Source organism: Mesoplodon densirostris, chromosome 18 (assembly GCF_025265405.1).
Source record: "Mesoplodon densirostris isolate mMesDen1 chromosome 18, mMesDen1 primary haplotype, whole genome shotgun sequence".
In the NCBI taxonomy this organism is placed as follows: Eukaryota; Metazoa; Chordata; class Mammalia; order Artiodactyla; family Ziphiidae; genus Mesoplodon; species Mesoplodon densirostris.
Window position 1 is genome coordinate 19,097,960 of NC_082678.1, and position 23,609 is coordinate 19,121,568.

The 23,609-nt window shown below is 56.3% G+C and overlaps 3 protein-coding genes across 6 annotated transcripts; 2 read left to right on the plus strand and 1 right to left on the minus strand.

The window, feature by feature from the left end:
- The first annotated feature begins 914 nt into the window (after positions 1-914).
- On the plus strand, positions 915-4,874 carry MIF4GD (MIF4G domain containing). 3 transcript variants are annotated; one of them, XM_060082952.1, is made up of 6 exons: positions 915-1,063; positions 1,863-1,994; positions 2,874-2,983; positions 3,188-3,343; positions 3,435-3,557; positions 4,094-4,874. In XM_060082952.1, exons 2-6 carry the CDS (start codon positions 1,907-1,909, stop codon positions 4,319-4,321), a joined length of 705 nt encoding a protein of 234 aa, XP_059938935.1. In that variant the 5' UTR covers positions 915-1,063; positions 1,863-1,906; the 3' UTR covers positions 4,322-4,874. The 3 variants fall into 3 exon arrangements, with proteins under 3 accessions (XP_059938935.1, XP_059938934.1, XP_059938936.1); XM_060082951.1 differs by having other exon boundaries at positions 915-1,000; XM_060082953.1 differs by having other exon boundaries at positions 915-1,000; positions 3,435-3,527.
- On the minus strand, positions 4,775-8,028 carry MRPS7 (mitochondrial ribosomal protein S7). Its single transcript, XM_060082950.1, has 5 exons — positions 7,712-8,028; positions 6,976-7,167; positions 6,797-6,860; positions 6,268-6,435; positions 4,775-5,409 (listed from the first exon to the last, which is right to left on the minus strand). Exons 1-5 carry the CDS (start codon positions 7,792-7,794, stop codon positions 5,188-5,190), a joined length of 729 nt encoding a protein of 242 aa, XP_059938933.1. The 5' UTR covers positions 7,795-8,028; the 3' UTR covers positions 4,775-5,187.
- Positions 8,029-8,050: 22 nt separating this feature from the next.
- On the plus strand, positions 8,051-23,430 carry GGA3 (golgi associated, gamma adaptin ear containing, ARF binding protein 3). 2 transcript variants are annotated; one of them, XM_060082954.1, is made up of 17 exons: positions 8,051-8,138; positions 13,979-14,063; positions 14,191-14,266; positions 15,663-15,761; positions 16,446-16,569; positions 16,789-16,892; positions 17,027-17,107; positions 17,826-17,963; positions 18,514-18,595; positions 18,697-18,813; positions 19,096-19,335; positions 19,621-19,691; positions 19,954-20,249; positions 20,461-20,684; positions 20,997-21,166; positions 21,299-21,409; positions 21,651-23,430. In XM_060082954.1, exons 1-17 carry the CDS (start codon positions 8,099-8,101, stop codon positions 21,759-21,761), a joined length of 2,169 nt encoding a protein of 722 aa, XP_059938937.1. In that variant the 5' UTR covers positions 8,051-8,098; the 3' UTR covers positions 21,762-23,430. The 2 variants fall into 2 exon arrangements, with proteins under 2 accessions (XP_059938937.1, XP_059938938.1); XM_060082955.1 differs by lacking the exons at positions 8,051-8,138; positions 13,979-14,063; positions 14,191-14,266 and adding an exon at positions 14,276-15,576.
- Positions 23,431-23,609: the final 179 nt, after the last annotated feature.

Genomic DNA, 23,609 nt, shown 5'->3' on the forward strand with positions numbered 1-23,609 from the left:
ACAGGAGGAGCGAGCTTTGGATACAGGAAACCGCCATCAACACTTCCTTCTCATCTAAGCGATGGGACGAGACAGTTCTTTTCCAGCCTCTTCTGTATGCGCTCCTGCAACCCAGGGCTGACCTCAGAGGTGGCCCTGTCTGGGCTGCTGGGCCCGCGCCTCTCCCCCTGGCCCGACCAAGACGGACTGAGCCAGGGGCTTGCTCAACCTCAGGGTCACCCCCAACACCTTGGGCGCCGCAAGTTGGCAACTGGGATCCTTTCTCTTGGGCTGGCCCATTGATTTTCAACTTATTTTACCAATATCGTTTGTACTTGGAGTAGGAGAGCGGCTTAGTGGGACTTGATCCAGCCCTTGCGACCTCCCTGCCTTCTCCGCTTTGGGGGGAGGGGGTGGGAGTGGGGAGCACACGGCCACCACCTGTGAAGTTCTGCCCCTCCAGCCCTCTTCTCTGCCTTCCCACCTTTCTCCCTCCCGCCGCCCGGCTGCGGACCACGCCCTCCGCAGGCCCCTCTCACGCCGTGCGGCCGGGCCAGTCCCCTGACCCCGTTTTAACCTGAGTCCTGGCGTGGGGCAGGGAGAGGGAGAGTGCTAGCGCTCAAGACCGAGGGCTTAATGCGGGCCGAGGAGCAGGTCCGCCCCAGTACCGAGCAGCCGGTGTGGTCCCGGATAGCCCCTGGGAGAACCGGGTGAGGAGAGGACAGGGGCGGTGGGAGCAGTGTCGCGGGCGTTCTGCGCGGCCCCATGCCAGGAGCCTTCGGGCGGGCCTGGCCGGGCGGCGAGGGCAGCGACGTCGGGGCTCCGGCAGGTGGCGCTGGCGAGTCGGCCCCAGGCCCCGCCCTGCCGCCCTGCCGCCCCGCCGCCCCGGGTCCCGCCGCGCCACCGCGCTAGGAAATGACCTAAGCGGCGGCGAGGCGCCAGCAGTGCTGCGGAGGCGCGGCGCGCACAGCATGCCCCGCGAGCGGCCTTCGGGCACGCGGGCGCGGCGCCGGCGCGGCAGGTGGGTCCTGGCGCTCCCGCCAACTCTCCAGCCCACGGGAAGGGCGTTCGGGAAGCTGCCCAGGTCTGGAGACCCCTAAGGACCTCTCCTTTGGCCATGGGGGAGGCACCGAGTGCGGAGAGGGGACTCCAAAGGGGACCACCTCTGGGGGACACGTCACTCGCTCCCCTCCTTAAGGAAGGATCCAGAATGGAACTCAGGACTCTCAGGGAGTCCTGAGCGGGCAGGGCCGAGTTTCTGCCTCTCGAGAGGCCAGTTTAACTAGTCCGTCCCGGGGAGAAGCTGGCCAGGACGAGGAGAGTCAGGGTGGCAGAGACGCTTCTGCACCCAGCCCTCTGGCCGGCCCCACCCCGAGGGCTTCCTGGGCCGAGGACTCTGACTAAAGGGAGGGAGAGGGTTGCGGAGAGGGGCTTGGACCCCTGCTGGGACAGAGCTGTCCGAAGCGTGGAGACCCCAGCCCTCTCGCTCGCCAGGAGCCATACTGAACCAGCAGCTTCCAGGTCGGCTTATATATAGGCAGGGGAAGTATTTAATATCCACATATCCACCCTCACCCCACCCCTTGGTGTCAGCTGAGAAAAACCCTGCCTGCTGCTGGGACTGGAGGGTAGACGCATTCACCCTTCATCTCTTTATTCTTGTGTAATCCCAGAAGCTACAGGGGTTCTTTAACTGAGCAGCAGGTGCCTGGCTGGTGCCCAGTCTCCACCAGAAGCCAAGCTTGGCGGGCACCCAGCCAACCACTGAATGCCATGGACTGCCCAGGAGCACCTGTCTCAAGCCCTGCCGTGGGCCGGGAGAGCTGGGAGCCCTGGCCCCGTGCACCACACCTGAGGCCTCTCCCGCTGCCTCTCCTCTCCAGGTGCTGTCATTAGTCCCAACCTCGGAAAGAGCTGCTGCAGCTGGATGGTCATGGGGGAGCCCAGGAGAGAGGAGTATAAAATCCAGTCTTTTGATGCAGCGACCCAGCAGCTGCTGAAGACAGCCCTCAAAGGTGAGCATGCGGAGCCCCCTGAGCCTGGGCCCAGAGCCACAGAGAAGGGGCCAAGGGGCCAGGCCTGGAGTACTGAGCCTTCGCCCGGCTTTGCCCAGCCCTCTCCCTTCACTTTCTCAGAATAGGAGGCAGCAATGTAATTCTGGAACTGGAAGACAAGCTACATTTAGGCCAGTATTGGGCAGTCAGTGTGAATCATAGAGTCACCCCCTCAGATTGTAAAGCCTTTTTTTAAAGTTTAGGTGCCCATGAGAGGAGAGTGAGGCACAGAGAACACAGTTCCTGCCCCTCAGGTCCTTGCGCTGGACCTGGTTTGTGCGTTGCTGCAGCCAGCTCTCTTGAACGTGCAGAGCTGCCTGACGGACAGAGGATGGAGTGTTCTGCTTGGCAGGGGAGCTACAGTGATTGTCCTGGACCAGTGCCTTCTTGCGGCACTTTCAGGACAGAAGTTTGACTCAGCTAACGATTAGCAGTGCCCATCACGTGCCAAGCTGAGCCTGTGGGGAGGCCCTGCCTGGCCCGCTCTTGTCAGGGGTTCAAGTGTGTGTATTAGAAGAACACTTTCTTCTGTGAAATGGCTGTCAAAGGCAGTCATTCGGTGTTCCATCCTCAACCCAGGGCTAGGAAAAGATGTGTCCTAGAAAAACGAGCGTTCTTTGATTCTCTAACAGCCACATAACCCTCCCTGTTTCTTCTGACTGGGCCATCAGGAGGCCCACGGCTGCAGCTGCTCCTGTGTGGTTTCCTGTTTCCTGGTCTCTTTAAATGGAAGCGTATAATGGGAGTGCTCGTCTGTGAACATCTCGAATCCTTCAGAAGCAGGTGGAGGCAAATGTGATAATTAAGCAGCTCTAGACTCCCCACCTGTCTTTACCCTAGATCCAGGTGCCGTGGACTTGGAGAAAGTGGCCAATGTGATTGTGGACCATTCTCTGCAGGACTGTGTATTCAGCAAGGAAGCAGGACGCATGTGCTACGCCATCATTCAGGTTGGGTGGGGCTGGTAGAGAAGGGGACGCTTTGAGGAAGGTGCTTCAGCAGTGGGCAGAGGCCTGGCCAGCAGGGCAGAGATGCAAAGGGCTGGCCTCAGAGGCGAGAGAGGAGGAGGACAGCAGGGTCCTCGGCCTTGGAAGCTTGGGTGGAGTTGCGACGGCCCTGTGACTGCCCTTCACCGCCCTTTCCCTGGCTCACAGGCAGAGAGCAAGCAAGCAGGCCAGAGTGTCTTCCGCCGTGGACTCCTCAACCGGCTGCAGCAGGAGTACCAGGCTCGGGAGCAGCTTCGAGCCCGCTCCCTGCAGGGCTGGGTCTGCTACGTCACCTTTATCTGCAACATCTTTGACTACCTGAGGGTGAGGCCCTGCCAGCCACATCCTGTGCGGCACAGACGGCCTGTCTCCTGTGCCACTAAGCCAGGCTCTGGCCCCCGCTCTCCCCCTGTAGGTGAACAACATGCCCATGATGGCCCTGGTGAACCCCGTCTACGACTGCCTCTTCCGGCTGGCCCAGCCCGACAGTCTGAGCAAGGAGGAGGAGGTGCGTGGCCCTAGCACAGAAGGCTGTGAGGTGGGCTGCCTCTGGCTTAACTCAGAATGCCCGCCCACTGTTGGTGGAGATTTTCGAGGGCACCACTTGCTGGGGCAGGAGCCTGGTGGGGGCGTTTAAGGCCTGTCACAGTCACAGGGCAAGCTGCTAGGCCTGGAGTTTATCTGGAAGAGAGCGCAGCCAAAACCTCCTGGTTCGGAGGTTTTGAGTAGGAAAGCCAACCTATGATAGGACTGGTGAGAGCGTCAGCCAGCTGTGGATACAGATGACCCCAAAACCACACCAGGGTTGGGGGGAGGGGGTACAAAAGTGGGGTTCAGAGCAGTTTGGAAACAGGGCCTGAGTCCAGCCTGGCCCAGGTGACAGACCTTAAGTCTCTGAACTTGCTTCCTTTCATGTAAGACGTGGACAGCACCCACCGGGTGGGGTGAGGATGAAGGGGGGAAACACGTGTACAGGGCTAAGCCCAGTGCCTGGCGCACGGCGAGCGCTCAGTAAATAGCTGCTCTGTGTGATGGGGGGCCCTGCCCGGGGTCACCTCCTGCTGCCCCCTGCAGGTGGACTGCCTGGTGCTGCAGCTGCACCGGGTCGGGGAGCAGCTGGAGAAGATGAATGGGCAGCGCATGGATGAGCTCTTTGTCCTGATCCGGGATGGCTTCCTGCTCCCAACCGGCCTCAGCTCCCTGGCCCAGCTGCTGCTGCTGGAGATCATCGAGTTCCGGGCAGCGGGCTGGAAGACGACCCCGGCTGCGCACAAGTATTACTATAGCGAGGTCTCTGACTAGGCCTCCAAATCAGGCCTCCTCCTCAGCAGCACCGGCCTTTCTTCCACCCACCTCCCAACCTGGCAGTGGAGTCTTTGCCTCTCCCAGACTTTTCCCCCTTCCAGACTTTGAAAAGCACCCGAGATGTTTCCCACGTATGCGGTGGTCCCGCCCTGAGCACCTTCGCTCCGATTCCAGGATTGGGGAAGACACCAAGCACACCTGCCCCACGGTCCCATCAGCGTTTCTCTCCCCTCACCTTCAACCTGGGCCAGGCAAAGAAGGGCACCTCCTGACAAGCACTGCACTATGTAACCTTTGGTACAATAGCTATCTTGGTGCCTCAGTTTCCCCATCTGTAAAATGAGTACCCAGAGCCATTGGTGGGGCGCTTGGGATATCAAAGGGGAGAAGTAGAGTCACACCAGAAACTGCTTTTTATACATTTTGTATAAGAACCACTTTGGAACCGAGCACGTTTCCTCCCGTTGGTTTTAATGAATGGCAACACCACATCACATGCTACACCAGCTCAGGATGAGCATTTTCTAATAAACTTTTCCTGATACTAAAACTGCTTCCTTTCGTATCAACCAAAGGTCCACCCCAAGCTGAAGGAAGAGAAGGGCTGGATGAGCCCTAAGTTTCTTGGGGAAAATCCAAGTTGATATGTCCCCTCTTTGCAAGGAGATGGGGCAGGGAGAGCGAGTTCTAGCCCCCCCAGAAAGGACTAACAAGCAATAAACGTGCTGCTCCATCCTTATGAGGCCCGCCTGCCCCTGAAAGGCAAGTATACGCTTAACCCACAGGTATTTTGCGACGTGGCAGTGGCTCACGCCACTCCGTAAGGCAGCGCGCTGGGCTCCTCCCGGCTCCCCTGCCCCCCGTTACCACCAGCGGTAGTGGGCCAGTGCGCGGTTGGCCTCGGCCATCTTGTGCGTGTCGTGCTTTCTCTTGATCACAGGGCCCCGGTTGTGAAAAGCCTCCAGCAGCTCCCGGGACAGCTTCTCCGGCATCAGCATCCGCCGGTGCTTCTTCTCCCGGCACTCAGTGATCATCCACTTCATGGCCAGGAAGCGGCGACGCTGGTCGGCTAGCGGCACAGGGACCTGGGAAAGATTGGACCCGGGCAAGTTAGTCTAAGAACTTGCCAGGACTGCGGCCTCCCTCCTCCTAGAGCTCTTAAGAAGCAGCCACAGGTCTGCTCTGGGCCAGCCCTGGCAAGGCTGCTGAGGAGGGGGCCTGTCTTTTCCCCTCTGAGCCTCTCTCACCCCTGGCTGACCTCGGTGCAGCAGACATCAGGCATTCATCGAGCAAACGCTCCTTGAGTACTGGCCTCTTGCACCTCTAAAGGGAGCTCAGCCAAGCTGATACAGGCACCACTGGGAAAGGCCCTGTCAGCTGGGCATGACTTAGCCAACAGAGATCATGCGTGCGTAGAAAGAAGACCCTCTTGTCCAAGGATCATTTGCCAGGCCCCCACTATGTGCCAGGTACCATGCCGACCCTCGGGACACAGACGTTAATGAAAAAGTCTCTACCTTTATGAAGTTTACATTGAAAAAGGAAAGACAAGAACACCGGATTATGACGATGAAATATTAAATGGCATGACAGAGACACCTAGTTCAGTTCAACAAACGGTGATGAAGCATCACTCAAGCACTACACCAGACACTGGTGTATAAACATGAGATGTAAACATAGTCCCTCACCATGAGAAGCTTATAGTTTAGAACACAGAATGCTGAACAGAATGGGGGGGGGCCTTCAAAAGAGGTCACTTGGATACTTTTCTTTTGCTCTCTTCCATCTTCTGCCTGTAATATTTACACTATGGGACTCAGATGAGCCGATCCTGACACTCCCCAGTCCTTGGAAAGCTATCAACCTTGGCCCAACTCTGCCCACCCCCACCATCTTGTTTCACACATGAGCAGCCCCGCTTTCCCGCCCTGACCACTCACCTGATAGAAATGGCCACCCTTGAGGATGGATACCAGCCCAATCACAGGCTCACAGTTTTTCAGTGCTTGGTGGAAGATGGTGTAAGGGTTGCGTTCAATGGTTGCCTGTTCCTCTGCAGAAGCAGCGTGGTACTTCTCAAACTGTTTCCTTTTCACAGCTTCCAGAGTCTGCAAAGGGATACAGTGGAAGAGGCTGCCCCAGGCTCCCTAAAAGGTTAACCCAGCTGAGCTAGGACCTTGCCCCTTACTCCCATCATCCTGTTCTTCTGTAGCTGTGCAGCTACTCCCTCAGCACTTCTGAAACAAAGATCCTGGACTAGGACAGAAAGAGCAGGCTAAATTTGTCACATGGGGGTAGGGAATGGCAGTGGTTGACTCCTGCAGGACTTCCTTAAAGCCCCCATTCCATACATAAGTACATGGAAGTTAATTTTAATGAAAGTATAGGATGAATTCTTTATGTTAAAATTAAAGAGCCAAGTACAAAGCTACGGGGAAAACAAAGATGAGAAAGAGAGGTACTGGTTACCTGTGTCATGAGGGATCTGGCCAGTATTTTGTTTCCTTCTTTCATCATCATGTTGGTGAATTTACTTCAAGGAGAAAAGCAACATGTTCAGCTCGCCAGGGCTGTATCAGGGAACCCCTACTGCAGACCCTCCCTGGTACAGTCCCACTCCGCAGAACAAAAATTTGTTTCCTTCTAACCTGATCACTGGGTCTTCAAACACAGAGCTTGTTCTCGTCGCAGGGGCAGCTTTGATAACCTGAGTCTTCCTGAGCTCCCTCTCATACTTTTCCTCCTCAGTCAGCGCGGCCAAGGGCTTGCGGTAATATTCCTTGTCAATCTGGGGATCCTGGCATTCAGGACCATAGCGGCTCCACCTCACCTGGGTTAGCCTGGGAGGCGAGGGGGAGAGGAAGAGAAGGGCAAAAGCTGACTCCACAAGTGAAAAGGCTTGACTTAACGATAGGCATGTGTGTCAATCCGCCGACGAGTGACAGCAGCGTGGACACCGCCAGCCAAAGCTGAACCGCAAAACGTCTGGCTCTTGTCCCAAGAGGTAGGAGGACCTCCCCCAAACAGGCCAGGAAAGTCTGCTCCTCAAGTGCCAACGGTAAGGAGAGGCTCCTGAACCTGAGGATAGGCAACCCGCCTATGCATCTCTCCCCCCAACTCCCAGCAAAGAAAATCCCACCTCTGAATTCTTTACCAAGATCGCACTTGCGGTTCCAAGTGAGACCCCCTCGGGCTGGGAGCAGTCACTAAGCCTTCAGATTGACTCAAAGTCACGCGGCTGGTTAAAGAGGCTTGGACTCAGATATCCCGGCCCCCAGGCTCTCTCCTGGAACCCGCGAGGCCTGCCTGTGGCTCCCCCTTCCTTCCCAGCAGGTCTCTCCGTGAAGACACAAGCGGCCTCCCAGCTGCCCGCCGCCCTCTCACCCTGGAAGCCTCCGGACAACACTCCGCACACCCAGCAGCAAGCCCGACCACCCTCGCACAGCCGTCACCGCGGAGGCAGCCATCTTGGCTGGCCACGAGGACCCTAGAGAGGCTGCCCTCGGCGTGCCTGAGCGAGTGACGGAAGACGGGGAAAAGGCTCTACAGGGTCCTAACTCTGTGCATCACCCTATTAATCTGAGCCTTAAGAGTCTCTCACTCCGGGGTCTAAAGCGAAGAGTCAAAAGGAAACATTCGCTCTCCCATTATCCGTCGCAGCCTGGCGCGGCGCTCGGTAATCTCAGGCCCCTATGCAGGCCCCGCCCCGGCTTGTCTCTTTCAGGTTCTCGCGAGGTTTGAGGCCGCTGGGCCGGCCCTGGCGGCTGCAATATGGCGGAGGCGGAAGGGGAGAGTCTGGAGTCCTGGCTGAGTGAGTAGTTGCGGCGGATTCTGTTTGCTCTCGAGCCGCGGAACCGCACCGCCCCACCCGCACCTCTCTGCCCCGTCCCCGGGCCCCGCGGTGGCGCCGCCAGGCAGCCCGCGCCTGGCCTCGCCTGCGCCGCGAGCGTCCCGCGATCACGCCCCTTCCCCAGCAGGACGTCCCGGCCCCTGCTCCCCGTGCTACGGCGCCTTCTCCCGCTCCCGCGAGCAGCGGCGTGAGCTCGGGTCCTGTCCCGTCCCCGCGGGCTCCGGGAAAGCGACAGCCAAGTGCTTCGGGCTGGCATGCATCGGCGCTTGGGGGAGACTGTAGTGGGGCCGCGCGCGGCTGATTCCGGGCCCCCTGCGCCTCCCTGACGAAGGGAAAAGCTCTGGATTTGGGCTGAAACTCCGGGAGCGGTGGGTGTCGCTGAGCATACACACACAGCTTCAGAATTGTGACCATGTATTCGAGAAGTGACCGCTTCGTGCAGGCTGAATGTTTGAAGTGAGAGTAATCCAAAGTGAGACAGAGAGAACAGAGCTCTACCTTCTTCCTGCAGTGACCAAAGCGTGGTGAAAGCTATGTTGGGGGGTGGGGGCGGCCGCTCCCCTCCCCCACCACCGCACGTCTTCACGAGTCATTCGCTGGTAACCTACTCAGAGCAAAGCTGAGGGGCACAGCATAATGGTGTAGTTATAGCGGCCTATTGCTACGACTGCTAATTCATACTGCTGTTAAGGAAATACGCGTTAACCTTAGCAGGTAGTATTTGGCTGAAGAGTTAATACGTTGATTTCACTATGGACTAGAGGAGACCCCTGGAGGCCTCTTTAAGTGAAGACAAATTGGACAGGGTGATAAGACGGGCAAGGTGCCTAGATACTGCCTTGTGCAGTATCTGTTATTTACTAGAGCCTGCAGGCTCTTGGAGGTGATGCCTGTTTTCTCCAATTGCCTGACTTTTCTTAATAAGAAACCTTGTTCAGGTGGTTGAACTTAAGTTAACATTTGCAAAATCTGCAGTTGCAGGCAGGTCACAAAGCCTTCTGTATATATGGAACTGTCCTCCAAGGAGCTCAGTGCTCCAAAGACGTTCATTTAATTCATTTATCAAGTGTCCCAGCAAAGTAGGTAGTACTGTCACAATTTCACAAAAAGAGGGCACCCTCTCATCAACTCACTTGCCCAGAGCCACCCAACTGGACATAAGCACACTGGAACTGGTTCCATTCATAGATACTAATGGGGACATTGGAGTAATTTAAATGGCCTAAGCTGAGCTTAATAGGCTAGGCTTAGCGTTAGTTTGGAAGAGCAGACTGACCTGTTTCTGAGGGAGAGTGGAGATGGTGATGGGGGAGAGGGATGGTATCTGTAGAGACTAGAGCTGGGACTGGCCTTTGACCCCTTCCTGTTACTTAGAGCGACACTTGGGGCAGTGCTAAGATTCCTTCCATTCTTACCCTCTGTCCACCTTCCTGGTTCCTATGACTTAATGGTGTGAACTGTACCAGTTGAACGAACCAGTGCTTGGAGTTCAGCACCATCTTAGTCTATGTCCTTGTCACTCCGTGGTTTGCTGGAATTTTTTTTAAAGATTTATTTATTATTTATTAATTTTATTTTTGGCTGTGTCGGGTCTTAGTTGTGGCACGCGGGCTCTAGTTGAGGCGCGCGAGCTCAGCAGTTGCGGCGCGTGGGCTTGGTTGCCCCGCGGCATGTGGTCAGTTCCCTGACCAGCAATCTAAACTGCGTCCCCTGCCTTGTAAGGCAGATTCTTTACCACTGGACCACCAGGGAAGTCCCAGTTTGCTGGGATTATTACAGAAGCCTCTGCTGGGCCCACTGGCTCGGGCCTCCCCCCTCCCGCTATCAGTCCGTCCTGCATTCTGCTCCCAGAGAGCACTTCTGTTTAGTTAAGTCATTCTACTGCCCCTTTGTGGCTTCCTGATATTCTTCCTTACTTTGGTCAGTTGGATGTTCTTGTCCCACCAACACACATTCCTCTCCTGATCTGAAAGCTCTGTTCCCCTTTGCTCCACTACATGCTGTAAAATGCACCCCAGAATCTCCTTCCCCACAAACCACCTCTTGATTTCGGCCTTCTCCAAAGTCCTGCATTACAGCAGTTGATCAGCGTCTAGTGACTACCTGCTGTGTGAGGTGTGATGAAAATTAAGAAGTTCAAACAGTCTTTGCCTTCAGTTTGATGAAAGTGATGCTGGAGTGGATACAGCATTTTTAAGTAAAAAGATAAAAGCAAGAGCCATAAATGCTAAAATGCAGACAGTTTCTTTGGGAAATTGGGAACAAGTGGAATGGAAGATGGTTCTCCCAGTGGGGAGATGGCACTCGAGCTAGGCCCTAAGGAATGGGAAAACTGGCTAAGAAAACACCAGACGGTGGTGTGGAGGGAGCAGACCACGTCTGGGGTTCGCAGTAACAGCTGTTTGGCTGGTTCAGGCAGGGGCTTCCTGTGGGAGTGTGGTGGGAGAGAAAGCTGGGAAGTTAGAACCAGATTCCGGACCAGCTTGAATTCCAGCCCAAGAAGTTTGCGTGTCTACAGTTAGGAGGTCCCCACTCCTACTGTACCTGGTAAAATTAGTGTTTTGTGAAGGTTCATGTTGGTGTTTTTACGAAGGATGGGTTGGAGCAGAAGTTCTGGAAGCAGGTGAGAAGTAAGGAGGTCGGGGAAGGAATAAGAAAAGAAGAAGTGAGACTTTTAAAAAGACATTGAGGGGACTTCCCTGGCAGTCCAGTGGTTAGGACTCGGTACTCTCACTGCTAGGGCCCGGGGTCAATCCCTGGTGGGAGAACTATTGTAAGATCCCACAAGCTGTGCGACATGCGCCCCCACCCCCAGAAAAAAATCGAGAAGGAAGGGATTATGACTGACTGATGAAAATGGGTGAGGAGAGGGAAGAAGGAGTGTTCAAACCTGGGTGCCTGCGGGTGGGGCAAAAGGAGCTTTTGAATGGTGGCACCATTTATGGAAACAGGGAAGCCAGGAAGTAGAAGTGATGAGTTTGTTTTTAGACTCGTTTCTGCACCAAATTAGCACTTACAATTACACCCTGTCTTGTTTTTTGCTCTGGTTATTTCTCATGTGTTGCACCAGAAGAGCGTGACCTCCTCAAGGGTAGGATCTGAATCTTGTACTTTTCCTGAAGTCCCTCCAGGGCCTACCACGCTGTGTACTTAGTTTTCCTATGGCTGCTTAACAAAGACTTGGTGAGTGACTAAGTCTCCCTCGATTCAAGACCACAGCACTGAAGGCTGACTCTTGACTCCCCTTCCATCTGTGTCCTTGCCTCTGCTTATTTCTACGTCATTTGCTACATAGAACTTGTCATCACTGGACTTTCTGAGCCGCGTTGGGAAGGCGTAGCCAATGCTGCTGTTTCCGTCCCTGCTTGCAACGGTCCCACGACAGTCAAGGCTAGAGATGGAACTAAGTTGAAAATGAGAGCAGGAAACATAGAGGCAAAGACACAGACTAGAATAAGGCTTTCAACGGAGCCTCAAAAATAGAAACCTTGAATCAGAGTAGAGCCCAGAGGGGCAGTTCTAGAAGGCAGGACCTGAGAGGAGGCTCTGGTGTCACCTCCGTGCCAGGTGAAGGAGAATGTTGAGGGGGTGACAGTTGTGAGTCTGCTGGCGAGGCAGTGGGCAGATGGCACGATTGAGTCGCCCAGAATCATCCCCAGAGGTTCTTCCAGTTCCCGTGGGTGACTGAGGTCTGCTGTCTGAGCTGGCTGGAGAGTCGGAGGGTATACTCGGAAGTGGGACCAACCATGGCTGAAACCAGGGCTTTTTGTGCTCATGTGTAGGCAGAGAGCTCCCTGCGGGTTTGCAGTAAAAAGATCTGTCAAGGGGAAAGGGAGTGGGATTCTAGAGATGTTGAACATAAGTGAAAAGTAAGTGGGAGCGTTCTTGGGAGCAGAAATGCTACAGGAGTTACGGTAGCCCCGGGCAGAGTACGTTGTTTGGTGAATGCCCGCGTGTGGGGAGGAGCTGTCCACGTTGTACACTGCATCTGTAAGATGCTTTTCTAGTTGTAAACAGTGGAAGCGAGTGGGCTTCTTTTTCTTATATCACGAGGCATGTGACTGTCCCCAAAATGATGATAGTGACAGGTGTAGGTATGGCTCCTCAGACCATCTTTTTGTATCCCACAGCCTCTTAACGTCATGAGAACTTTAAGCATCTCACATGATAGGGATTAGTAACAAAGCCATGCCGATACCTGAGAAAATTTCAGACACCTGGTGGGAGAGACTCAGGGCTTTTCTGGAGGGTAACAGCTAGTAGGTCCCTGTGGCAATAAATAGCCACTCTTGATAGAATTGATCTCCCTTCCCTTCAAGCATGACATTTTGCAGGGCCTGCTAATTCTCTTCTCCAGATTGAGGACTGACATCTCTTTTTTCCTCCAAATATGATCCTAAACCATCAGAATTTTCTTGCAACCAGAGCAGAAACGCTGCCACGCACGCGCAGCACTGGGCGCTGCAGGTGTTCCCTCTGCTGCCAGCTGGTGTCTGCTGATTCTTGTGACTCCTATTGGAGGGGTAGGAGGTGGCTAGGAGTCCCTGTTAGGATTTGGACTTTTAATGTTAGGGGAAAAGGAAGTTAAGAAAACAGTCACGAAAAATCAGAATTTAGGAACGTCTAACAACACCCCTTGTCGGGAAGGGCTTTTTCCGGGCTCTCACTCTGCTTTTGGCCCTTGTGGAAATCTGCAGGAGGAGCCTGGTACTTAAAAAAGGATCCACGCCTTCAGTCTTCCTTTTGTCTTCTGAACTGAAGCCCTAAATTTAGCAAACAGCTTGAGAGTGCTTTCTAGAAGAGGCGGACTCCAAGATCTGAATCAGAGTTGGGAACACATTTAACCACCCTCAGCTGCGGCCATCCTCTATAAGCACAGGTTCTGGGGATAACAGAGAAGAGAGGACCCACACCAAGTATTAGGAGACTTGGCATTTAGCTCCTGGAATTTAAACCCCCAGTGACCCTCTGAGAACTCTTCAACGCTTGTCTTTGTCCTTGATCATGGAAGACCGTTTAAACTTAAGGGTGGGGACTTCCCTGGTTGCGTAGTGGCTAAGAATCCGCCTGCCAATGCAGGGGACACGGGTTCGAGCCCTGGTCTGGGAAGATCCCACATGCCATAGAGCAGCTAAGCCCGTGCGCCACAACTACTGAGCCTGCGCTCTAGAGCTCGCGTGCCACAACTACTGAAGCGCGTGCACTTAGAGCCCATGCTCCGCAACAAGAGAAGCCACCGCAGTGAGAAGCCTGCGCACCGCAGCGAAGAGTAGCCTCCGCTCGCCGCAACTAGAGAAAGCCCGCGCGCAGCAACGAAGACCCAGCGCAGCCAAAAATAAATAAATAAACAAATAATAATAAACTTAAGGGTGCTGAGACTTCCGTGGTGGTCCAGTGGTTGGGGGAATTAAGATCCCACATGCTGCGCGGTGCAGCCAAAAAAAACCCAAAACCAAAACAACAAAACAAAACTTAAGGGTGCAGATTACTCAAGCTCAGATTCTGTTTCTGCAGCCCCAGGGACAGATAGCACAGTGATTGGTGCTTAGAGGGGTTCAGTAAATGTTGTTAGCTTGCCTTAAAATGAGAGGCTTAGGATTTGTTTTCTGTTTCATTTGTGACTTTCAAAATATTGGACAGAAAGTGGTATTTGTATTTGACTTGCTTTCTGACTGAACTATTGAGTCTTTTCTACTAGAGAGGAAATTTCTTCACATCAGTGCCTAGAAAGTGTGACAAAAACCTTGCATACTGTTCTCCTTACCCTATAACGACCGTACTCCTCTTTGTTCTGCCCCAAGATAAAGCCACGAACCCTTCCAACCGCCAGGAGGACTGGGAATACATAATTGGCTTTTGTGATCAGATCAACAGAGAGCTTGAAGGGTGAGTCTCACAGCTGTCAGGGGGCAGTAAGAGGTAGTGACTGGGAAAGTAAACAACGGGGGCCAAGGAGGGCTAGCCAGATGGCCTCGGGTCAGCGTCCTGAACGTGTGCTCTGCTTGTCTCCCAGGCCACAGATCGCCGTCCGACTGCTGGCTCATAAGATCCAGTCTCCGCAGGAATGGGAGGCAGTCCAGGCCCTGACGGTAGGTTCTTCGTGCTGACAGTGGATCTTCATGAGCCCAGGCCTTTCCCCATGAGACCGCTGGGATCTCTCGGGGGGGTCAGGGCTCACACCCTTAGCCAGCTGAACACCCTCGATACAAACTAGACATACCTGGACCTTGCTCAGTCAGCTCTTCCACACGTGTGTGCCCCTGTGCCAGGCACTGAGCTTCACGGATGGCTGAAGCGTGGGCACGAGGTCTAGTGGGAAGAGCAGAGTGGCCGAGGGAGGGAACCAGGGGCAGGGGCCCTGGGCTGTGGGTGAGGCTCAGAGAAGGCTTCTTGAAGAGAGGCTGACAGAGCTGTCTTGCCAGGTAGGAGTTGGCCAAGTGTAATTCATCCTGTAGCTAAAAATAATGCCGGTTACTAGTGAAGGCATCACACCAACAGGCAGATCCTAGCGTTTATTCAGACTAAGGGGGGTCAGGATGTGGAGCCATGTGCAGCACTCGGGTGCCTCCCGGGCTCTCCCCTAAGCCAGGGGGCCAGGTTCTCTCCTGACTTCGTTCAGCTCCTGGAAAACCGGGAGAGGGGAACACGGTCGTGGAAAAGGCACTTAGCCCACGCACATGGCTCTGCTGTGTCCTCCGGAGAGCGATGGCCTTAGAACAGTGGTTCTTGACTGGGGGCCGTTTTGTCCCCCAGGGTACATTGGGCGATGTCTGGAGACACTTCTGGTTGTCACAGGTCAGGAGGTGCTACCGGCATCTAGTGGGTAGAGGCCAGGGGTGCTGCTGAGCACCCCCTAACGCACAGGACAGGCTTCTACAACAAGTGACCGGCCCAAAATGTCAGCAGTGGTGCAGCTGAAAAACCCCTCTTTACAAAGACAGAAGCCAGGGAAGGGGGCAGCACTGGGGTGGTCTGCTCCTTGGAGGAAAACTTAAGGCAGGTCCTATGGGCCCCAGAAGGAAAATAGATGGGGGCCGGGGGAGGGAAAGTAGTGTGCCGTCTACAGTGAAGAAAACAGAATTTAACAGAATTCTCTCCCACCTCCCCAAAACGTTGATCAGCTTATGGAAAGAACCCTGGACCCTGAGAGAAGTGTGTGCTCTCTGGGTCTCTGTCTCCTCACCTGTAAAACACAAGGGCAGAATCTGCAGGCAGGCACCTTCCAGGACTGACACTCGATCTGTCTTGGTATCTGGGTCTCAGGGTTTTTTACTTTAGTTCCTGTTGAGCTTCCCCAGGAGAGGTTTACAATTTGAGGGACTCTTTCGTCAGTAATCCTGTGGCCCTGATGTCCCCTGGGGCAGTGCACGCCTCTTTTCCTGGTTAGTTCCTTCCTTGGGTGAGTATTTATTCAGCGCTCCTTCTGTGTGGGGTCTGGCCGAGTGCCAGGTCCCAGCCTGAGCACCTCGCTTTTGTGTGGTCCAGGTGCTGGAGGCCTGCATGAAGAACTGTGGGAGGAGATTTCATAACGAAGTGGGAAAGTTCCGGTTTTTGAATGAGTTGATCAAAGTCGTCTCTCCAAAGGTCAGTCAGTGGCAGTTTCCTCGTTTCTAGGAACTTCCTTTGTGCCCCACCCCATCTTACTGGCTTTCACTGCACAGACCAGCATCTCCATGGATCTGAGATTCCCTGGATCCTGTCCTCAGAGAGCTAGGCTCTGACAGTAGCAGGACGTCCAGACAGGGCTCCCAGCCTGAACGTGACAGGTGCTGTGGCAGCAGCTGTGCACGTGTCGGGGGAGGGCCTGTGGAGCACTGGACCCTGGGCTTCTAGTGACAGCGGTCACTTTTCCTCGCCCGTCTCATGTGGACACGGGCAGCTGGCCTCCCTCGTCACCCGGCTTCCATCGCACGCTAGTGTTGCCTAAGCTCTGGGCACCCACCTACGGCAGAGGGAACCGTTCTTCATAGCAAAGAGGTTCTCATTAACTCCTCTGAGAGGAAGTGCAGTTCTGTTTCTGGCAGACTGTGTGGAAACGCCGTGAGGAGCTCCCAGTCCCCGGCCTCACCACCGTCTGTACGCCGGATGGATACGGCCGTGTGCAGGCCGGCTCCTGCCCTCCCCTCCCAGTGCTGTCGCACTCCCACCTCACACCTGCGGGTTTGGAGGAAGCTTGAGGACTGTAACCAGCTAGTGACCATTTCATTGCTGTGAAGAGCCCTCCGTCTGTCTCTGCACTAAGTTTTCCCATTTCCTTTTGCCTCTTAGTACCTGGGGGACAGGGTGTCTGAGAAAGTGAAGACCAAGGTTATTGAGCTGCTTTATAGCTGGACGTTGGCCCTGCCGGAAGAATCAAAGATCAAGGACGCCTACCACATGTTGAAGAGACAGGGTATGCGCCTGCCTTCCCTCAGCCTCAAAGCAGCCCTGAAGGCTGGCCAAGGCCAGGGAGAATGAGGGGTGTCTGCCTAAGACAGTGGGAGGGGCTGGGCTGTGAGGGAACGAGGGGGCTGCGGCCCACAGGCCTGGTCCCAGGGAGCGCCCCCTTGCTGCGTGAGGAAGGGCAACAGCGCGGCCCAGCCTGCGCGAACACTGCCCCGTCCCATTTCAGGCATTGTGCAGTCTGACCCGCTGATCCCGATGGACAGGACACTGATCCCCTCTCCGCCACCTCGTCCCAAAAACCCTGTTTTTGATGATGAGGAGAAGTCCAAGGTAAAGTGCATTCCAGCCTGCAGTGTCCTCAGATGAGGTGCGGGCTTGCTCAGTGCTGTGGGGAGCTCCAGTCCTGTGTTCTCCCCACATGGGGACTTGCCTGTCCCTCTACCTCTGATACCCTCCTCTTCCAGCTTTTAGCCAAGTTGTTGAAAAGCAAAAACCCAGACGACCTGCAGGAGGCCAACAAGCTCATCAAGTCCATGGTGAAGGAAGTGAGTGGGTCCCAAGCCTTGGGGTGGAGGATCCCGTGGCCACAGAGCAGAGGTCCCCTCCCCTGGTGCTGCGCCTGTTGTTTGCCCTGTCCCCAGCCCTCACCTGGAAGGAGGAGCATGGGAGCTTCTGGGGGAGAATGGGATAGAGGAGCATGAGTAGCTGGGGCCAAGTTTGGGGGTAGGGAGGGCTGTTGCTTTGAAAGAAAAACTGTAGGGCTTCCCTGGTGGTGCAGTGGTTGAGAGTCCGCCTGCCGATGCAGGGGACACGGGTTCGTGCCCCGGTCTGGGAAGGTCCCACATGCCGCGGAGCGGCTGGGCCCGTGAGCCGTGGCCGCTGAGCCTGCGCGTCCGGAGCCTGCGTGTCTGGAGCCTGTGCTCCGCAACGGGAGAGGCCACAGCAGTGAGAGGCCCGCGTACCGCAAAAAAAAAAAAAGAAAAAAAAACTGTAGATTGGGACTGAGGCCAGTGGGTCCCAAGAATCATGCATTGAGGGCAGAAATAGAGACACAGATGTAGAGAACAAACGTATGGACACCAAGGGGGGAAAGTGGCCCAGGGAGGGGGGGGATGAAAAAAAAAATCGTGCACTGAAACGAGCTTCCGTGGGACTGGCCTCTGCTCTCGTGTGCTCTGGGAAGGTGTGATCCTTGCCTGGGATTCTGGGGGGCAGTGGGGTGGGTCCAGTTGAGCTCTTTCTCCTGGATCCTCTTTGATGCAGGATGAGGCGCGGATCCAGAAGGTGACCAAGCGTCTGCACACTTTAGAGGAGGTTAATAACAACGTGAAGCTGCTCAGCGAGATGCTGCTTCATTACAGCAAAGAGGATTCTTCAGAGGCAGATAAAGAGCTCATGAAGGTAGGCCCCGCTCTGGGAGGTCCAGGCTCCGGGAAAGGGAGCCAGCCTTCGCCGAGTCCCAGCCCTAAGACGCCGCTACACCCCTGGTGTTCCCTCACCTCTTAACTGGCACAGCAGCCAGGTAGAGGGGAGTGGCACCCCCATTGTGCACACGAGCCATGGCTGACTTGCGCAGGGTGCGCGTGCTCCACGTGCCCCTGCATCTCTGCGGCTCTGCAGACCCGCTTCGGGGCGCCCCTGCTCTGCCTCGGGGACATCTGTGCCCCTGATGCTCACCTCAGCCCTCGGTCACATAGATACTCTGAATTCTGAGGCATGTGCCAGCCTGGGAGGCAGGAAGGGACATACTGTCCTGGTGACTTCTCCGCCTGAACAGGCGTCTTGGGTGACACAGAGTGGTGGAGGCTGGTGGCAAGATGTGTGCTCCGAGCCCAGCTCTGCCAGTAACTGACCGTGGTCACAGGGGAGCCCGCGACTGGGCGTGAACGCTGGGTTAGGTGCTCCCCAAGGACCCTGCCAGCTCCAGGTTTTCTGCCTGGGTCTCTTCTAGGAGCTGTTGGATCGGTGTGAGAGCAAGAGGCGGACGTTATTCAAACTAGCCAGCGAGACAGAGGACAACGACAGCAGCTTAGGTGAGTTAAGAGGGGGTGACAGAGATGGGCTGGGAATTGGGATGCGTGTGTGTGGTGGGGTGCCATCACAGCCAGGAGTGAGAAGTCTCTCTCCGTTCTAGGGGACATCCTGCAGGCCAGTGACAACCTCTCCCGGGTCATCAACTCTTATAAAACAGTCGTCGAAGGGCAGGTCATCAATGGTGAGGTGGGCACCTCAGCCATTCCTGACTCTGAAGGTAAAGTGTTCTGGTTCCCCGGTCCCCACCACCAGGCCGCGGTGCAGGTTGACCAGCGTGTCATCCCACAGGGCCCGAGGGGGTTCTGAGCCACTCCAAGCGGTCCCCCTGGGAGGTCTGCACAGGGTCTCCCCTGCCTGCCTTCTCCGCTGGCTTTTCAGCCTTCCCCTGGCACAGGTGCTCTGGGATTAGGCCAGAGGCTGTGTCAGGGTTCCCCCTCCCTCTGTGCAGTCACTAGAGTGGCCCCTAATTATTCCTGTCCCCTTCCATTCGTCCATGCAGGAAACCACTGCTCCAGTAACCAAGGGACTCTCATTGACCTTGCCGAGTTGGATGCGCCGAGCAGCTTGTCCCCAGTGCTGGCCCCCGAACCCCGCTCCTCGGGCATCCCTATCCTCCCTCCGCCCCCCCAGGCCTTGGGACCCGGGCGCAGCCACTCGTCCAGCCAGGCTGAGGCCCCCCCGGGACCCAGCAGCACAAGCCACACCCTCAGCCTGCTGGATGAGGAGCTACTCTGCTTGGGTACGCCCTGGGGGCTGGAAAGGGCTTCCGGTGGGGCCGGTAGGGAAGCTAGGCGCGTGGGAGCGGGAGGTCTGAGGGGCCCACGTGCTTAGCGAGGGTTGGGGAGGAGGCGTCCGCTGGAGGCAGAGAGCCGAGTGCAGTGTCCCTCGGGAGCAGAACGGACCCTCTCCACCCTATCACCCAAGGTCGGCCCGCTGGTCACGTGACCCTACCTCGGGTGAGGTGCGGCTGGGGCTGCCCAAGCCCAGAGCCTTTTCTCACCGCAGTCGTCTTCTCTGCTCTCAGGTCTCAGCGACCCAGCCCCCTGTGCTCCTCCCAGAGAGACAGCTGGAAACGGCCAGTGGCCCCTGTTCCAGGTAGGGGCACAGGTGACATGACTGCAGGGCTCGACAGCCTTCACTTCCTACTGTCCTCCCCCTCCCCGACTAGTCCTCAGCTGCAGTTGTCTGCTGTCTTGACCCCTTAGGGCACCACGCCGGATATGGCGCTTTCCCTGCCCTGTCCTTGGAGGACACGGGCTGCTCGTCCAGAAGGGCTGCAGTAGGGCCCCCAGTAAAGGGGTGGGGGGTGGAGAGCCCAGATCCCCCGCCGCTCGCTCACACTTTCCGTTCCCCACAGAACGAACCGTCGAACTTGGACTTCTTTGGCCCCAAACCCGCAACTGGTGCCTGTAGCCTCTCAGATGGGCCTCTCCTGCAGCCCTCAGCAGCCCCCGCAGGCAACTCCCAGGCCCCCGTGGTCCCAGCCAGCGTTCCGGCCCCCCCGGCCGGCTCCTTCTCGTTTTCCACCGGCCTGGCCCCAGCTTCGGCCCCCAAGGCTGAGCCTGCGGCCCCCGGGCACCATGGTTCAGCTTTGGGTGACAGCACCGTGTGCCAGCTGGACGCCCTTGATCAGCTTCTAGAAGAGGCCAAAGTGTAATGACTGGGAGAGGGGCTGGTGGGGAGAGCAGGCCCGGGCGTGGCAGAGCCAGAGGCAGCTCCGCAGGGGTCATGAGTGTTCCCTCTCAGTCTGGAATCTGGAAGCTAGGGAGGGGAAGAACTGGCTCTAGCCTGGAAGCCTTAGTGAGGGGCAGCCCAGCAGCTCTGCCTGTCTCTGACGTGCCCTGTCCTCCTCACTGCCTCCTAGGACCTCAGGCCTGGTGAAACCCGTCTCCTCCGGCTTCTTCGCTGGCGCTGCCACCTCCCCTCTGCTCCCCACCAGCACCTCAGCTAGACCTCCCCTCCCCTTCTCCACGGGGCCCGGCAGCCCTCTCTTCCAGCCACCTGCCTTCCAGTCCCAGGGCAGCCCCATGCAGGGGCCCGAGCTCTCCCTGACCAGTGTCCACGTCCCCCTGGAGTCTATCAAGCCTAGTAAGTGTTGGAGGCTTGGGGTGAGAGGGGAGGTGGGGCTCACAACTTGCAGCGTGTGGGGGACATGAGAGGGGTGGGAGGGTACAGGCTCTCCAGGCCGGGGTCCCTTAGAGCCGCACGTGGCCCACCTAACCGCTGTCTCAGCCTGTACTTGTTCCCACCATGCACTCTCGGGAGGTCCTGCAGAAGTTCTTCCCCAGACTCCTGGGAGCCTCTGTCACAGGGTCGCCGTGCCTCCCGCTTGGCTGTGGTGCTCTGCTGGCTGTCTTCAGCCTTCCTCTCCTTCCACACTCACGTGCCCCCTTTTTACAGGCAGCGCCCTTCCTGTGACAGCCTATGATAAAAATGGCTTCCGCATCCTCTTCCACTTTGCCAAGGAGTGTCCTCCAGGACGGCCTGACGTGCTGGTGGTGGTGGTGTCCATGCTAAATACGGCTCCCTTGCCTATCAAGAGCATCGTGCTGCAGGCTGCAGTGCCCAAGGTACCCCCGGCTTCCTGGAGCCTCTAGAGGCGGAATTCACCTGTATCTTGCACCCACTGCGTCCAATCCCAGTTCCATCTCAGGGGCACCTGCCGTCTCTCTTCAAAGGAGCTTCTCTCTCTTTCTCTTTAGTCAATGAAAGTGAAGTTGCAGCCACCCTCTGGGACAGAACTCTCTCCGTTTAGCCCCATCCAGCCACCTGCAGCCATCACCCAGGTCATGCTGCTGGCCAATCCACTGAAGGTGAGCTAGGACTGGGGATCCCAGCCTAAAGCCCCGGCTGCCCCAGATTAGGGCTCGGGAATATCACTTCCCAACCTGGAGTGTCGTGATACCACAGCCATTAACACGCGTCCCTTCTCTGCCCTGGTTCAGTGGCTGAGTGAGGACGAGGTGGTTAGGAGCAGGGCCTGTCCCGCCGCACAGAAAGGGCCCCAAGGGTATCGCAGAAGAGAGCGTCTCTCACGCTGCTCCTCTGCCGCAGGAGAAGGCGAGGCTTCGGTACAGGCTGACCTTCGCCTTGGGGGAGCAGCTGAGCACGGAGGTGGGGGAGGTGGACCAGTTCCCCCCTGTGGAGCGGTGGGGGAGCCTGTGACCCCCGAGGACACTGTCATCTGCACTTTGGAGCCCAGGCAGGCTGCCCTGAGACGGGGGGCTCTCCAGGTCCAGTCCTTCTTCACATCCTGACTGCAGTGCGTAAGAGCTTTGATGTGGAACAGGGGGCCTGGGCATTGCTGCCAGGAGCCAAGCTGCTGCTGTGGTGATCTCTCCTCCTCTGGCCCCCTAAAAGGACCTGTTTTTATCTACCTGTGTGACTTGAAGTGGCCACGTGCATCAGGGGTGGGGAGTGGCCCCAGACTCTGCACCCCTGCCCTGGGAACATGGACCCAGGGCTGGAGTAGGTTTTTCCCCTTGTGTTGGCGCCCTCTGATGCCACAGAGGGGGAAGTCTCCAAAGACAGACTCAGGGCCCTCCCTCAAGGACCACGTCCTCACAGCCCCAGAGGTCTCAGCTCCCCGTTGCTGCTCCGTGCTTCCCCCTGGCAGGCTCCTGCTCCCATCTCCAGGGAGGTGGGCAAAGCCCATGGTCCTGAACGGCCCTGGGCCCAGAGTAAGGAGTTGGTATGCTGCCAGATCTCCGACCCTGCCCTCCATGGACAGCGTCATCCTGGAGTGGCCACTGGATGATGAGCTTGTCCCTGGTGGTGGCAGGCTGTGTCCTATGGACATCGCAGTAGGATGAGGAATTCAACTCAAGCTATTAGAAACAGTAGAACTTGGCCTCATGGCAGCCTAAACTGCAGATAGGAAGGAAAGAAGATGGAAGAGAACCAGTGTTGCTCCTCCGGAAGCAGGTCCTCAGCACTTTCTGGGAAAAGTGTGCCTCCTGCTACGGGAGCAGGCCATCCTACTCACTACCTCTTGCTCCGCATGAAATAAACTGCCGTCCTGCCCTTCACGCCTCTGAAGGGGAGGACGACTCCCAGCGCCCTGTGTCCTCCTGCTTCAGCCTCCCCTGCCTCCCACCAGGTGGCCTGTGGTGTGGCACGTGATTGGGAACAGGAGGCCTCAGGGTTAGGCACGTTGCACTAGTTTTATGTCCATACCTGCTGCCCAGAAACCCTGTCCCCAGCCGCCCAGGGGCACTGTCAGCAAGATGTTGGGTCTGGAGGTGGTGAGATTAGGGGCCTTGCTTGAATCGAGTCACCAGACCCTATTGCTTCAACAGTGCTCAGCCCAAGCTGCTCCACCCACTGGATGCGACTGGGCCAGGGACTCTAGGCCTCACAGGGCAACAGGAGAGTGAGAACCACCAGCTGGGGAAAGAGCACACAGCTCACCTGAGCTCAGCTGGATAGGCTCAGAGCCATCTCTGGGGAAAGGTGGCACAAACCATGTTCCCTGACCCCCTCCCTGCTCTTGCCAGGCTTCCTTACCCTATCAATATAGAGGTCATCGCCCCTTCCCTCCCACTGTTGGCAAGCAGGTTTCACTGCTTCACCAGGACAGTCAAAAGTGAATCAATTTCACTACTTAAGGAATAAATCCAAGAGCTTTCCAGAGACGGGCTGCTGCAGCCCTGGGAAGGTCTATGGGACTACTATATGGAAATGTACCTTTATGATAAGCTTTAGACTTTAAAATTATTTATGAGTGTTACCCGTTACTATTGAGGTCACTGCTTTGTGACAAAAAAAACTGTACTGGATATATCAACTGCTGCCCTTGTTTTGCTGCATGTTAAATAAAACCATTTTCGCCCCACTTGGAATCCTTCTAATACAGACACCAATCACCCCAGTATGGGGGAAGGTGCTACTTACGAATTCCAAATGTAGACAGGTGGATATGCTGGCATCACCTGAGGTTGTTGCTGAAAGGTAAGGTTCCTAGACCGTTTTCTTTTTTAAAGAAGATAACTGGAAAGTTAACGGATGATTGTG

Bases quoted from the DNA above. Each gene is read 5' to 3' on its own strand.
- MIF4GD (XM_060082952.1), top strand. From the start codon at position 1,907: ATGGTCATGGGGGAGCCCAGGAGAGAGGAGTATAAAATCCAGTCTTTT. The intron at 1,995-2,873 runs GTGAGCATGCGG...TCTTTACCCTAG, and splicing joins GCTGAAGACAGCCCTCAAAG to ATCCAGGTGCCGTGGACTTG. The intron at 2,984-3,187 runs GTTGGGTGGGGC...CCTGGCTCACAG, and splicing joins TGTGCTACGCCATCATTCAG to GCAGAGAGCAAGCAAGCAGG.
- MRPS7 (XM_060082950.1), bottom strand. From the start codon at position 7,794: ATGGCTGCCTCCGCGGTGACGGCTGTGCGAGGGTGGTCGGGCTTGCTG. The intron at 7,168-7,711 runs GTGAGAGGGCGG...CTCGCCTCCCAG, and splicing joins GTTGTCCGGAGGCTTCCAGG to GCTAACCCAGGTGAGGTGGA. The intron at 6,861-6,975 runs GTTAGAAGGAAA...TTCTCCTTGAAG, and splicing joins TTTGAAGACCCAGTGATCAG to TAAATTCACCAACATGATGA.
- GGA3 (XM_060082954.1), top strand. From the start codon at position 8,099: ATGGCGGAGGCGGAAGGGGAGAGTCTGGAGTCCTGGCTGA. The intron at 16,893-17,026 runs GTAAAGTGCATT...CTCCTCTTCCAG, and splicing joins ATGATGAGGAGAAGTCCAAG to CTTTTAGCCAAGTTGTTGAA. The intron at 21,410-21,650 runs GTGAGCTAGGAC...CCTCTGCCGCAG, and splicing joins TGCTGGCCAATCCACTGAAG to GAGAAGGCGAGGCTTCGGTA.